This window comes from Salvelinus fontinalis, chromosome 18 (genome assembly GCF_029448725.1).
Source record: "Salvelinus fontinalis isolate EN_2023a chromosome 18, ASM2944872v1, whole genome shotgun sequence".
Classification (NCBI taxonomy): domain Eukaryota; kingdom Metazoa; phylum Chordata; class Actinopteri; order Salmoniformes; family Salmonidae; genus Salvelinus; species Salvelinus fontinalis.
Genome location: NC_074682.1, coordinates 52,186,264 through 52,199,534, shown reverse-complemented (window position 1 = coordinate 52,199,534; position 13,271 = coordinate 52,186,264). Strand labels below are relative to the sequence as shown.

General features: G+C 42.6%; 1 protein-coding gene across 5 annotated transcripts in view; it reads right to left on the bottom strand.

The window, feature by feature from the left end:
• The window catches only part of LOC129815739 (glutaminase kidney isoform, mitochondrial-like), a 42,806-nt gene extending 30,528 nt beyond the window's left edge, over window positions 1-12,278 (bottom strand). The window contains exons 1-4 of one of the 5 annotated variants that reach the window (XR_008753465.1): window positions 10,882-12,278; window positions 10,551-10,647; window positions 6,809-6,930; window positions 1,219-1,348 (exon numbers count right to left, since the gene is read on the bottom strand). Coding sequence is in view for 2 of the 5 variants with exons in the window: in XM_055869815.1 (XP_055725790.1) it covers window positions 1,219-1,348; window positions 6,809-6,930; window positions 10,551-10,647; window positions 10,882-11,099 (567 nt within the window). In the remaining 3 variants the exon portion in view is untranslated. Of the gene's footprint in view, window positions 1-1,218; window positions 1,349-6,632; window positions 6,710-6,808; window positions 6,931-10,546; window positions 10,648-10,881 lie in introns of those variants that run through there. The other 4 variants (XR_008753466.1, XM_055869815.1, XM_055869816.1 and 1 more) reach the window with 4 other exon arrangements.
• Between the last annotated feature and the right edge of the window lie 993 nt (window positions 12,279-13,271).

Below are 13,271 nucleotides of genomic sequence, written 5' to 3'. Positions count from 1 at the left end.
TAATTTGCCAATTTTACGTAATTATTACATAATATTGAAAGTTGTGCAATGTAACAGGAATATTTAGACTTATGGATGCCACCCGTTAGATAAAATACGGAACGGTTCCGTATTTCACTGAATAAACGTTTTGTTTTCTAAATGATAGTTTCCGGATTTGACCATATTAATGACCTAAGGCTCGTATTTCTGTGTGTTATTATGTTATAATTAAGTCTATGATTTGATATTTGATAGAGCAGTCTGACTGAGCGGTGGTAGGCAGCAGCAGGCTCGTAAGAATTCATTCAAACAGCACTTTTGTGCGTTTGCAAGCAGATTTTCGCTGTGCTTCAAGCATTGAGCTGTTAATGACTTCAAGCCTATCAACTCCCGAGATTAGGCTGGTGTAACCGATGTGAAATGGCTAGCTAGTTAGCGGGGTGCGCGCTAATAGCGTTTCAATCGGTGACGTCACTCGCTCTGAGACCTTGAAGTATTCTCCTTGCCCTGCAAGGGCCGCGGCTTTTGTGGAGCGATGGGTAACGATGCTTCGAGGGTGGCTGTTGTCGATGTGTTCCTGGTTCGAGCCCAGGTAGGGGCGAGGAGAAGGACGGAAGCTATACTGTTACACTGGCAATACTAAAGTGCCTATAAGAACATCCAATAGTCAAAGGTATATGAAATACAAATCGTAGAGAGAGAAATGGTCCTATAATTCCTATAATAACTACAACCTAAAACTTCTTACCTGGGAATATTGAAAACTCATGTTAAAAGGAACCACCAGCTTTCATATGTTCTCATGTTCTGAGCAAGGAACTTAAAGATTAGCTTTCTTACATGGCACATATTGCACTTTTACTTTCTTCTCCAACACTTTGTTTTTGCATTATTTAAACCAAATTGAACATGTTTCATTATTTATTTGAGGCTAAAATTATTTTATTGATGTATTATATTTAGTTAAAATAAAAGTGTTCATTCAGTATTGTTGTAATTGTAATTTTTACGAGTAAAAAATATATTTTAAAAAATCGTCCGATTAATCGGTATCGTTTTTTTTGGTCCTCCAATAATCGGTATTGGTATCGGAGTTGAAAAATCCTAATCGGTCGACCTCTACAACAGACACATGTTGACGGAAAGCATATCAGAGAAAAAACTCAGAGGACAGACGACAAGAGAGACAGATGGAGAAGAGTGACACGTATGAAAGGTGGAAACAAATCCACTTACATGTCCGTTGTGGTTTTTCTGGACGGTGTCGTAGATTTGATCTATCTTTGTTACAAAGGAATCAAACTCAGGGATGATAAACTTCTTTCTGAAGGCCTGGATCAGAAGCACTATGTTCCCACCTACGCACCTGAGGGTTGGTACAACAAACAACACACTATTAGATCATCAATACAGAAACCCTGTCATTGAACAAGTTCTAGAACATTATAGAAATCTAGTTCTGTGAATGAGATGAACTTTGAACTTTTCCCAGATGTTTGCTTTGAAGTGGTGACACTCCCTGAGGCGCAGTGGATGGACTGCTGCTTGTGACTGTACTATGACCTCTGATCTTCTTCTCTGTTGTTCCAAGCCTGCTAGACTTGGTGCTGATAAGTGGTTTGAATTGTTGTGGAAAATAGGGTTCAGAGGAGCCATGTGAGAATGTAAACTCCATTCTCTGTGACACACAAGGCTAATGATAATCCTTATGTATCCGATTAACAACCTGACACATTTTTTTGTAGATGTTTGACTGTCACCGGATAGGTGCAGTGAAATGTGTTGTTTTACAGTGTCAGCCATAGCACTGCGCCCCAAGAGCAAATAAGGGTTAAGTGCTTTGCTCAAGGGCACATTGACAGATTGTCAGCTCGGGTATTCGAACCAGCAACCTTTTGGTTTCTAGCTCAACGCTCTAACTGCTAGGCTACCTGCCGCCCGATGCTCCCTGTAGTATTTCCTTCCTATGTCGCACTTGAAAACAAACACATATGACTAGCCTATAACTTTATTTAACCTCCATTTACAGTGGCAAGAAAAAGTATGTGTATTACCTGGATTTCTGCATAAATTGGTCATAAAATTTGATCTGATCTCATTCTAGGTCACAATAATAGACAAACAGTCTGCTTAAACTAATAACACACAGAAATGATATGTTTTTCATGTCTTTATTGAACACACCTTGTGAACATTTACAGTTCAGGGTGGAAAAAGTATGTGAACCCTTGGATTTAATAACTGGTTGACCCTCCTTTGGCAGCAATAACTTCAACAAAACATTTTCTGTAGTCAGACCAGTACAACAGTCAGGAGGAATTTGTGGGCATTCCTCTTCACAAAACTATCAGTTCAGCAATATTCTTAGGATATCTGGTGTGAACCACTCTCGAGGTCATGCCACAGCATCTCAATCGGGTTGTCAAGACTCTGACTGGGCAACTCCAGAAGGCCTATTTTCTTCTGTTGAAGCCATTCTGTTGTTGATTTACTTCTGTGTTTTGGGTCATTGTCCTGTTGCATCACCCAACTTCTGTTGAGCTTCAAATTGGCAGACAGATAGCCTTTCATTCTGCAAAATGTCTTGATACACTTGGGAATTCATTTTTCTGTCGATGATAGCAAGCTGTTCTGGCCCTGAGGCAGCAAAGCAGCCCCAAACCATGATGCTCTCTTCACCATACATTACAGTTGGGATGAGGTTTTGATCTTGGTGTGCTGTGCCTCTTTTTCTCCACACATAGTGTTATATGTTCCTTCCAAACAACTCAACTGTAGTTAAATCTATCCACAGAATATTTTGCCAGTAGCACTATAGTGGAAGGGACAGCAGTGGCTTATTCTGTGGTGTCCTCCCATGACCACCATTCTTGTTTTGTGTTTTACATATCGTAGACTCGTCAACAGAGATGTTAGCATGTTCCAGAGATTTCTGTAAGTCTTTAGCTGACACGCTAGGATTCTTCTTAACCTCATTGAGCATTCTGTGCTGTGCTCTTGCAGTCATCTTTGCAGGACGGCCACTCCTAGGGAGAGTAGCAACAGTGCTGAACTTTCTCCAATTATAGACAATTTGTCTTACCGTGGACTGATGAAGATCAAGGCTTTTAGAGATACTTTTGTAACCCTTTCCAACTTTATGCAAGTCAACCATTCTTAATCTTAGGTCTTCTGAGATCTATTTTGTTCGAGGCATGGTTCACATCAGCCAATGCTTCTTGTTAATAGCAAACTCTGTAGCAATTAGCACATTTTGTGAGTGTTTTTTTATAGGGCAGGGCAGCTCTAACCAACGTCTCCAATCTTGTCTCATTGATTGGACTCCAGGTTAGTTGACTCCTGACTCCAATTGGCTAATAACTTCTCCAAAAGTTTAGGGGTTCACATACTTTTCCCAACCTACACTGTGAATGTTTAAATTCTGTATTCAATATGGACAAGAAAAATACAATAATTAGTGTGTTATTAGTTTAAGCACACTATGTGTGTCTATTGTTGTGACTTAGATGAAGATAACAGAATCAATTCATGCAGAAATCCAGGTAATTCCAAAGGGTTCACATACTTTTTCTTGCCACTGTATGTGTACACTCTTAGAAAAAAGGTGCTATCTAGAACTAAAAGGGTAGCATAACCCTTTGTGGTTCAAGTTAGAACCCTTTTGAGTTCCATGTATAACCCTTTCCACTGAGGGTTCTACCTGGAACCAAAAATGGTTCTACCTTGAACCACAAAGGGTTCTACATGGAACCAAAACATTTTCTCCTTTCTCCTATGGGGAACAAATAACCTTTTCGGAACCCTTTTTTCTAAGAGTGTCGACTACCGTGCAGATATGAGGAACGCTGGTTTTCCCCACTAGATCAAGATTCCTGGACTGTCAAAGTCCACTCTAGATGTCAATCATTCACTCTTTAACTGAATTGGAATGAAAGGACATGCATAGCCATAGCTGAAACACAAAGCTGTAACAGGTCAACTGATTAAGGGTTACATTTAATTCCAATCAAAATGTACTTTGTGTGTGTGTGTGTGTGTGGGGGGGGGGGGCCTAAGGCAGCTGGCACCTATAAATCTGAGTCGTACTCTGCTCTTTAGCCCACACAAGACTACCCGTATCCACCCTCAGCCCACTGTCCCTCAGCCCACTGTCCCTCAGCCCACTGTCCCTCAGCCCACTGTCCCTCAGCCCACTGTCCCTCAGCCCACTGTCCCTCAGCCCACTGTCCCTCAGCCCACTGTCCCTCAGCCCACTGTCCCTCAGCCCACTGTCCCTCAGCCCACTGTCCCTCAGCCCACTGTCCCTCAGCCCACTGTCCCTCAGCCCACTGTCCCTCAGCCCACTGTCCCTCAGCCCACTGTCCCTCAGCCCACTGTCCCTCAGCCCACTGTCCCTCAGCCCACCGTCCCTCAGCCCACCGTCCCTCAGCCCACCGTCCCTCAGCCCACCGTCCCTCAGCCCACCGCCCCTCAGCCCACCGCCCCTCAGCCCACCGCCCCTCAGCCCACCGCCCCTCAGCCCACCGTCCCTCAGCCCACCGTCCCTCAGCCCACCGTGCCTCAGCCCACTGTCCCCTCAGCCCACCGTCCCTCAGCCCACTGTCCCTCAGCCCACCGTCCCTCAGCCCACCGTCCCTCAGCCCACTGTCCCCTCAGCCCACCGTCCCTCAGCCCACCGCCCCTCAGCCCACTGTCCCCTCAGCCCACCGTCCCTCAGCCCACCGTCCCTCAGCCCTCAGTGGACTGAGACCACATATACTGTTGCATCCAGCTAACTCTTAAAATAACTTGAAGAGTAAATGCCAGAGAGAGGAGCCATGTGTGTGAGAGAGAGAGAGTGAGTGAGTGAGTGAGTGAGTGAGTGAGGGAGTGAGAGAGTGGGAGAGTGAGTGACTGAGTGACTGAGTGAGTGGAGAGATTGTTGTGAGGTCTGGGGTCCGCTCACCAACCAAGAATTCACAAAATGGGAAAACACCAAATTGAGACTCTGAATGCAGAATTCTGCAACAATATCCTCAGTGTACAACGTAAAACACCAAATAATGCATGCGAAGAGACGTTCAATAAAGGAAGTGATTGGTAAACCTTCCATAACAAAGCCATCACCTACAGAGAGATGAACCTGGAGAAGAGTCCCCTAAGCAAGCTGGTCCTGGGGCTCTGTTCACAAACACAAATACACCCCAAAAAGCCCCAGGACAGCAACACAAGTTGACCCAACAAATCATGAGAAAACAAAAAGATAATTATTTACAATGTGTCAAGTAATTAACAAAAAAACAGAGCAAACTAGAATGCTATTTGGTCCTAAACAGAGAGTATACAGTGGCATAATACTTGACCACTGTGACTGACCCAAACATAAGGAAAGCTTTGACTATGTACAGACTCAGTGAGCATAGCCTTGCTATTGAGAAATGCCTCCGTAGGCAGACATGGCTCTCAAGAGAAGACAGGCTATGTGCACACTGCCCACAAAATGAGGTGGAAACTGAGCTGCACTTCCTAACCTCGTGCCAAATGTTTGACCATATTAGAGACACATATTTCCCTCAGATTACACAGATCCACAAAGAATTTGAAAACAAACCCAATTTTGATAAACTCCCATATCTACTGGGTGAAATACCACTGTGTGCCATCACAGTAGTAAGATTTATGACCTGTTGCCACAAGAAAAGGGCAACCAGTGAAAAACAAACACCATTGTAAATACAACCCATATTTATTTATTATTTTCCCTTTCCCTTCCCAACTATTTGCACATCCTTACAACACTGTATATAGACAGTATATGACATTTGAAATGTCTTTATTCTTTTAGAACTTCTGTGATGTTTACTGTTAATTTTTTATTTAACTTTAGTTTATTGTTTATTTAACTTTAGTTTATTATCTACTTCACTTGCTTTGGCAATGTTATTAACATGTTTCCCATGCCAATAAAGCCCTTCATTTAATTCAGAGTGAGTGAGTGACTGAGTGAGTGACTGAGTGAGTGAGTAGAGTAAGCCTACAACAAACTCTGGGTTAATAATGTGGAATGCTGAAGGGGTCAGGGTATTAATAGACTCACTCTACCATGGCACCTGGCAGTAAGAGGAGATGGAAATGTGATGACTGTGTGTAACAGGCAAAGAGGGCTAGAGAGAGGTAGAGAGAGGTAGAGGTGGAGAGAGAGGTAGAGGGGTAGAGAGGGGTGTAGAGGGGTCGAGGGCTAGAGAGTGGTAGAAGGGGGTGGAGAGAGGTAGAAGGGGGTGGAGAGAGGTAGAAAGGGGTGGAGAGGGGTAGAGAGAGATAGAAAGGGGTGGAGAGGGGTAGAGAGAGATAGAAAGGGGTGGAGAGGGGTAGAGAGAGATAGAAAGGGGTGGAGAGGGGTAGAGAGAGATAGAAAGGGGTGGAGAGGGGTAGAGAGAGGTAGAAAGGGGTGGAGAGGGGTAGAGAGGGGTAGAGAGAGGTAGAGAGAGGTAGAGAGAGGTAGAAAGGGGTGGAGAGGGGTAGAGAGAGGTAGAAAGGGGTGGAGAGGGGTAGAGAGAGGTAGAAAGGGGTGGAGAGGGGTAGAGAGAGGTTGAAAGGGGTGGAGAGGGGTAGAGAGAGGTAGAGGTGGCTCTAGAAGCAGGTCCCAAATCCCCCCCCACCCTTGGACCTACCCTTGGTTTATGCAGACCAGCTGTAAGCAATATGGTGGAAGCTCCAACAATGCACTGCTTGTACCTATCCAGACCCTTCAGATCTGCAAACATCGAGGGGTTAGGGACAAGAGGGAGAGGGATGGAGCAACGTGGGAACGTCTAAATCCAACAAGGAGACAAGCTAGGCGACTCACTTATGGAAGAGTTCCCGGTCCATCATGACGTCATGAAAGGATTCCGCTACAGAGCGTTGCAGCTTGTCCATACAGTCCTTCAGTCGCGGGTCGGATTCATTAAGACCAGTCCTCTTGAGGGCCTGATCAAATCAAATCAAACTTTATTTAAAGTGCACATAAAGTCACAAGACATGTTACAGTAAAAACAATACAATGAAGTGGTTCAAATAAACAAAAGACGATAAAATAGATGAATAAATGAACAACACAAAGGTTTGGTTGGGGAGAAAGGAATGATGTTATCAGCGAAGCCATACTGCAGGATTATTTACAGTGTCCTGTAAATCATTCTGCCTCGTCATGTCGAGTCCACATCTCACAAAATGATTAATACTGTTATGCGAGAAACTTGGATGTGAACTAAATTGATATGAACTAACTTTAACTCATCTTGAGGCCCAGTGACACAAGTTGAGTAACTGATAGCCTTTTTTGACCGAGCTGGACTGAAGCTGGTTTGGATACGCTTTCAGTCACTTGTTGCAAGTGGTTTGATTGAAACAGTGCAGTAGTGCTGGTGCAATATAAAACACAGATCAAAGCAGAGCTTTGACTATCATTGACATCTTCTACAAATGATTCTTTACTTTAACAAGTTAGTTTTTAGGGGGATAATTTCCTTACATGTTGAAACATAAAACCCCCATGTTATTGTTGCATGATGATACAACCTAATCTAGTCTGTCTAGTCTCTGCAGGGTAATCTTTACAACCTAATCTAGTCTGTCTAGTCTCTGCAGGGTAATCTTTACAACCTAATCTAGTCTGTCTAGTCTCTGCAGGGTAATCTTTACAACCTAATCTAGTCTGTCTAGTCTCTGCAGGGTAATCTTTACAACCTAATCTAGTCTGTCTAGTCTCTGCAGGGTAATCTTTACAACCTAATCTAGTCTGTCTAGTCTCTGCAGGGTAATCTTTACAACATAATCTAGTCTCTGCAGGGTAATCTTTACAACCTAATCTAGTCTGTCTAGTCTCGGCAGGGTAATCTTTACAACGTAATCTAGGCAGGGTAATCTTTACAACCTAATCTAGTCTCTGCAGGGTCATCTTTACAACATAATCTAGTCTGTCTAGTCTCTGCAGGGTAATCTTTACACCATAATCTAGTCTCTGCAGGGTAATCTTTACAACATAATCTAGTCTGTCTAGTCTCTGCAGGGTAATCTTTACAACCTAATCTAGTCTCTGCAGGGTAATCTTTACAACATAATCTAGTCTGTCTAGTCTCTGCAGGGTAATCTTTACAACCTAATCTAGTCTCTGCAGGGTAATCTTTACAACCTAATCTAGCCTCTGCAGGGTAATCTTTACAACATAATCTAGTCTCTGCAGGGTAATCTTTACAACCTAATCTAGGCTGTCTAGACTCTGCAGGGTAATCTTTACAACATAATCTAGTCTCTGCAGGGTAATATTCTGGGGTGGCAGGTAGCCTAGTGGTTAGAGCATTGGGCCAGTAACCGAAAGGTTGCTGGATCGAATCCCTGAGCTGAGAATGTAAAAATATGTTGTTCTGCCCCTGAACAGTTAACCCACTGTTCCCCGGTAGGCCGTCATTGTAAATAAGAATGTGTTCTTAACTGACTTGTCAAGTTAAATAAAGGTTCAATTAAAAATCTCCAGTCCCTGCAGGGTAATCTTTACAACCTAATCTCTGCAGGGTAATCTTTACAACCTAATCTAGTCTCTGCAGGGTCATCTTTACAACCTAATCTAGTCTCTGCGGGGTCATCTTTACAACCTAATCTAGTCTCTGCGGGGTCATCTTTACAACCTAATCTAGTCTCTGCAGGGTCATCTTTACAACCTAATCTAGTCTCTGCAGGGTAATCTTTACAACCTAATCTAGTCTCTGCAGGGTCATCTTTACAACCTAATCTAGTCTCTGCAGGGTAATCTTTACAACCTAATCTAGTCTCTGCAGGGTCATCTTTACAACCTAATCTAGTCTCTGCAGGGTAATCTTTACAACCTAATCTAGTCTCTGCAGGGTCATCTTTACAACCTAATCTAGTCTCTGCAGGGTCATCTTTAGAACCTAATCTAGTCTCTGCAGGGTCATCTTTACAACTTAATCCAGTCTGTATAGTCTATGCAGGGTAATCTTTACAACCTATTTCTAGTCTCTCTGGTCTCTGCAGGGTAATCTTTACAACCTATTTCTAGTCTCTCTGGTCTATGCAGGGTAATCTTTACAACCTATTTCTAGTCTCTCTGGTCTCTGCAGGGTAATCTTTACAACCTATTTCTAGTCTCTCTGGTCTCTGCAGGGTAATCTTGACAACCTATTTCTAGTCTCTCTGGTCTCTGCAGGGTAATCTTGACAACCTATTTCTAGTCTCTCTGGTCTCTGCAGGGTAATCTTTACAACCTATTTCTAGTCTCTCTGGTCTCTGCAGGGTAATCTTTACAACCTATTTCTAGTCTCTCTGGTCTCTGCAGGGTAATCTTTACAACCTATTTCTAGTCTCTCTGGTCTCTGCAGGGTAATCTTTACAACCTATTTCTAGTCTCTCTGGTCTCTGCAGGGTAATCTTTACAAACTATTTCTAGTCTCTCTGGTCTCTGCAGGGTAATCTTTAGACTGTGTTGTGATCTTCACCAGACACATACACCTTATTGTTTCAAGAGTCGATTCACTCAATTGTTTTTATTTATTGATTTAACTAGGTTAAATCACATATCAGCGGAATGTATCATTTTTTAACAGCTATTTGTTATCTATTCAGAAAATTTATATGGATATGAATATCTATATATACAACTACAGTACATTGGCCTGTCTTGACACCTATATTGGGAAAGTATGCTATGCAGAATATTATGTTTCTTCTGATAGTTGCACTGTCTATGTCAAACACTGCAATTCAATTTGCAATGAACACCATGTCAGCTTGCACAAGGGATGTACTCCATGTACGCCTCACTTGTTGCACGTCTTCCCTTGCTCATAATTACCATACTTCCTAATAATTACCATAAGTCCCCCTAATTACCATATTCCTCATAATTACCATACTTCCTCCCTTCCTCATAATTACCATACTTCCTCATAATTACCATACTTCCTCATAATTACCCGACTTCCTCGCTAGCTCATATTTACCATACTTCCTCATAATTACCCGACTTCCTCGCTAGCTCATAATTACCATACTTCCTCATAATTACCCTACTTCCTCCTAATTAGCCTACTTCCTCATAATTACCCTACTTCCTCCTAATTACCCTACTTCCTCCCTTCCTCATAAGGAGCATACTTCCTCTCTAGCACATAGTTACCCTACTTCCTCAAAGTAAAGAGAGTTGGCACTGCCACAGTGGCAGTTTGGTGGCCCCAAGTCTCCAATAACCCTTGCACTCAGCATACCTGGAGTAAGTATAGCTCAAATGGTGGAAAGATGAAGTTTGAGTGAGAGCAGAATTACATAAAGTCTCATAGATCATCTCTTATGACAGATTGTGTATCTTTATTTGCAAATAAATGTCTGTTCTTCAGTGTTTTTGTGTGTGTGTGTGTGTGGGAGGGAGCAAGACAGAGGGAGCGAGAGAACAAGAATGTGCTTTTGTGTTTGTGTTTGTATGTCTACATCGAGAGAGTTTGTTGTCAAGGAGAGTTGTGTGACAGAGTAACCTTTTTAATTTACAACCTAGTCTTCTTTCCTGTATAGGTTAACTGATGTGTGTACTTACTCACAGAGATAAAGTGTGAGACGGGGACTTGTTTCTGGCCCTCTGTGATGGTGTAGAAGAGCATATCTTCTACCTCTGAGAAGAGACCCTTCCCACTGCTCCTATATATACATACAGTGAAGAGGGAGATTGTCAGCTTTAAACAACACAGACATACACAACTTGATTGGCTATTTATAAAGAGTAATGGATGATTGAGAAGAATGGAGACAAGCATTGTTTTGGATGTACAATAACATAGGCCTATATGTGATTCACGCACACACACAGTAAATTAATATCTGCCAATCAATATATAACACAAATGAACTGGAACAATAAAAACACAAACTCACAGTTTGGAAAGCACGTGGTCCATGTCTGAGGTTGTTCCGACTCGGTGCTGATCTGTTGAGCTTGTGTTGAAATATTGTGCCGGTTGAACTTTAACATTACGACGACAACACGGTAATAAACCGTTATAACAAACCTTTTTGAAAACTATTTTAGTCGTGTCTTTCAAAGTTTCAACAGCTGCTGCGTTGGTCACCCGTAATATTTTCAAACAGTGCATGGTTACACTAACTTAAAAGCATTTAAGGAAAATAACTGCCTTCGGATACCTTTTCGATAGTATTTCCGGTACTTTCTCCACTATTTACCCGTAGTCTGATAAGTCAGTTTTGGTCAACCGACTACAGGTATCTAGGCAGCAATCTCGTTTTCACGTTCGAAACTTGTCATGAGGGCACAAGCAGCCAACTCCGCCTATGACGTCGGAGTGTGTATATATAGCAGGTCATTATCAACAGAACGTCACAATACCGGTGCAGAGCGTTCAATTTGGCTGCTGGGGAGCAAGGAAACCCCCAGCTCGGCTAAAACCATTGACAACTACAGTACCCTTTTCAAAGGATTGTTAAATAAATGTTTATAACTATTTGGTTTTAATATTATCACATTGAAGAGCATAGTCAGAACTACATATTTCCGATTATTCCACATTTTGCTCTATCATCTGAGTTATACAGCAAACAACTGCATGGTTTTCATGATCCGTAAAATTCAACTGATCATTTTTTCCATATGGCATGTAACGCTAAGCAAACAATGTGTAATTCATCTTGCTTCATCGGATATTAGGCTTTCGGAAAGAGCTTGACATCGGTAAGTCCTCCTGGTAAAGTTGCCAGTCGGACTACTGTCATCACCACTACAGTATGTGGAAAGCAAATCAAACAATATCTGGATATAGCCATCTAGTTTATACCCTGAAAGTTAGCTTGTTAACTAGCCATATTGACGTGATCTGTTATTAGCTAGCTAACTAGCAAGCAAATTAAACGTGGTCCATCAGTCAATGTAGCCTATCATGTATGTCTGCAGCAATTCTTAAATGCTACTAAAATCAATGTTGAAAAGGGGAAAACGTTAGCTAACTTCGCTAGGTAGGCCTGCGTTAATTGTAGAAAAAGTACATTAGGTCTACTTACCACTGTTTAGCCAACTGTACAACGTTTCTACCGGTAGCTTGCAAAGTAAACACATTATCAGCCAACAGTAACTTTACATCGGCAAATGCTGATAATGTAACTGATAGAGCTAAATGTGTTATTTGTTTTGCATGGAATACTCAGACATTTGGAGTTCTGACTACGCTCTTAAAGAGGTGATATTACTACAAACAAATAGTTAACAGGTATTTAACAATCTCTTGAAAGCGGCACGCAGTTGTCATTGGTTTTAGTGGAGCAGCGAGTCCCTTTGCCCCCTAGCAGGCAAATCGAACGCTCTGCACCTGTTGACCAAACCGCGTGCGTGCCGGAGCGTTGCGTCCCGGAGCGTTGCAAACATAAATGCACGCTAGTGATGTGCTGTTTGCGAAAGATTTGGTATTTTTGAACGACTCCTTTTACTTAATCGAGAGTCGTGAATCATTTTTTCTGATTGACTCATTAATTTTGTCGTTCGTTTGACCTGCTGGCCGCAGTGACTACAGCAGGATTAATACGCTCTCTGGCTCATAGCTCCAGAGACTTGCTCCGACCAACAACTGTAGACAGCAATAATATCATAGAGAAGAAAAATACATGTTTAGAACTGGTAATTGATCGCATGGTACAATAATAAATTATGGACACAGCTTTGTAGAACCAAAAACATACAGTCTCTGCATGCTTTTGACATTACTGACTCAAATGAACGAAATGAGTCAGTCAGAAGATTCGTTCTTTTTACTGAACGAGTCGAACAGATCTGAGATATTAAAAAGAGCCGAACTTCCCATTACTAATTTACACGTACATGTTATTTATTCATTTCATCCAAACTGCTCGCGAGCTTCAACGTGGTCCGTATTGACATGCTCTTAAAGTACAACTTGTTCTATCACTGAGGAAGAGAGAGGCCCAACTCGGGTTCTATCACTGAGGAAGAGAGAGGCCCAACTCGGGTTCTATCACTGAGGAAGAGAGAGGCCCAACTCGGGTTCTATCACTGAGGAAGAGAGAGGCCCAACTCGGGTTCTATCACTGAGGAAGAGAGAGGCCCAACTCGGGTTCTATCACTGAGGAAGAGAGAGGCCCAACTCGGGTTCTATCACTGAGGAAGAGAGAGGCCCAACTCGGGTTCTATCACTGAGGAAGAGAGAGGCCCAACTCGGGTTCTATCACTGAGGAAGAGAGAGGCCCAACTCGGGTTCTATCACTGAGGAAGAGAGAGGCCCAACTCGGGTTCTATCACTGAG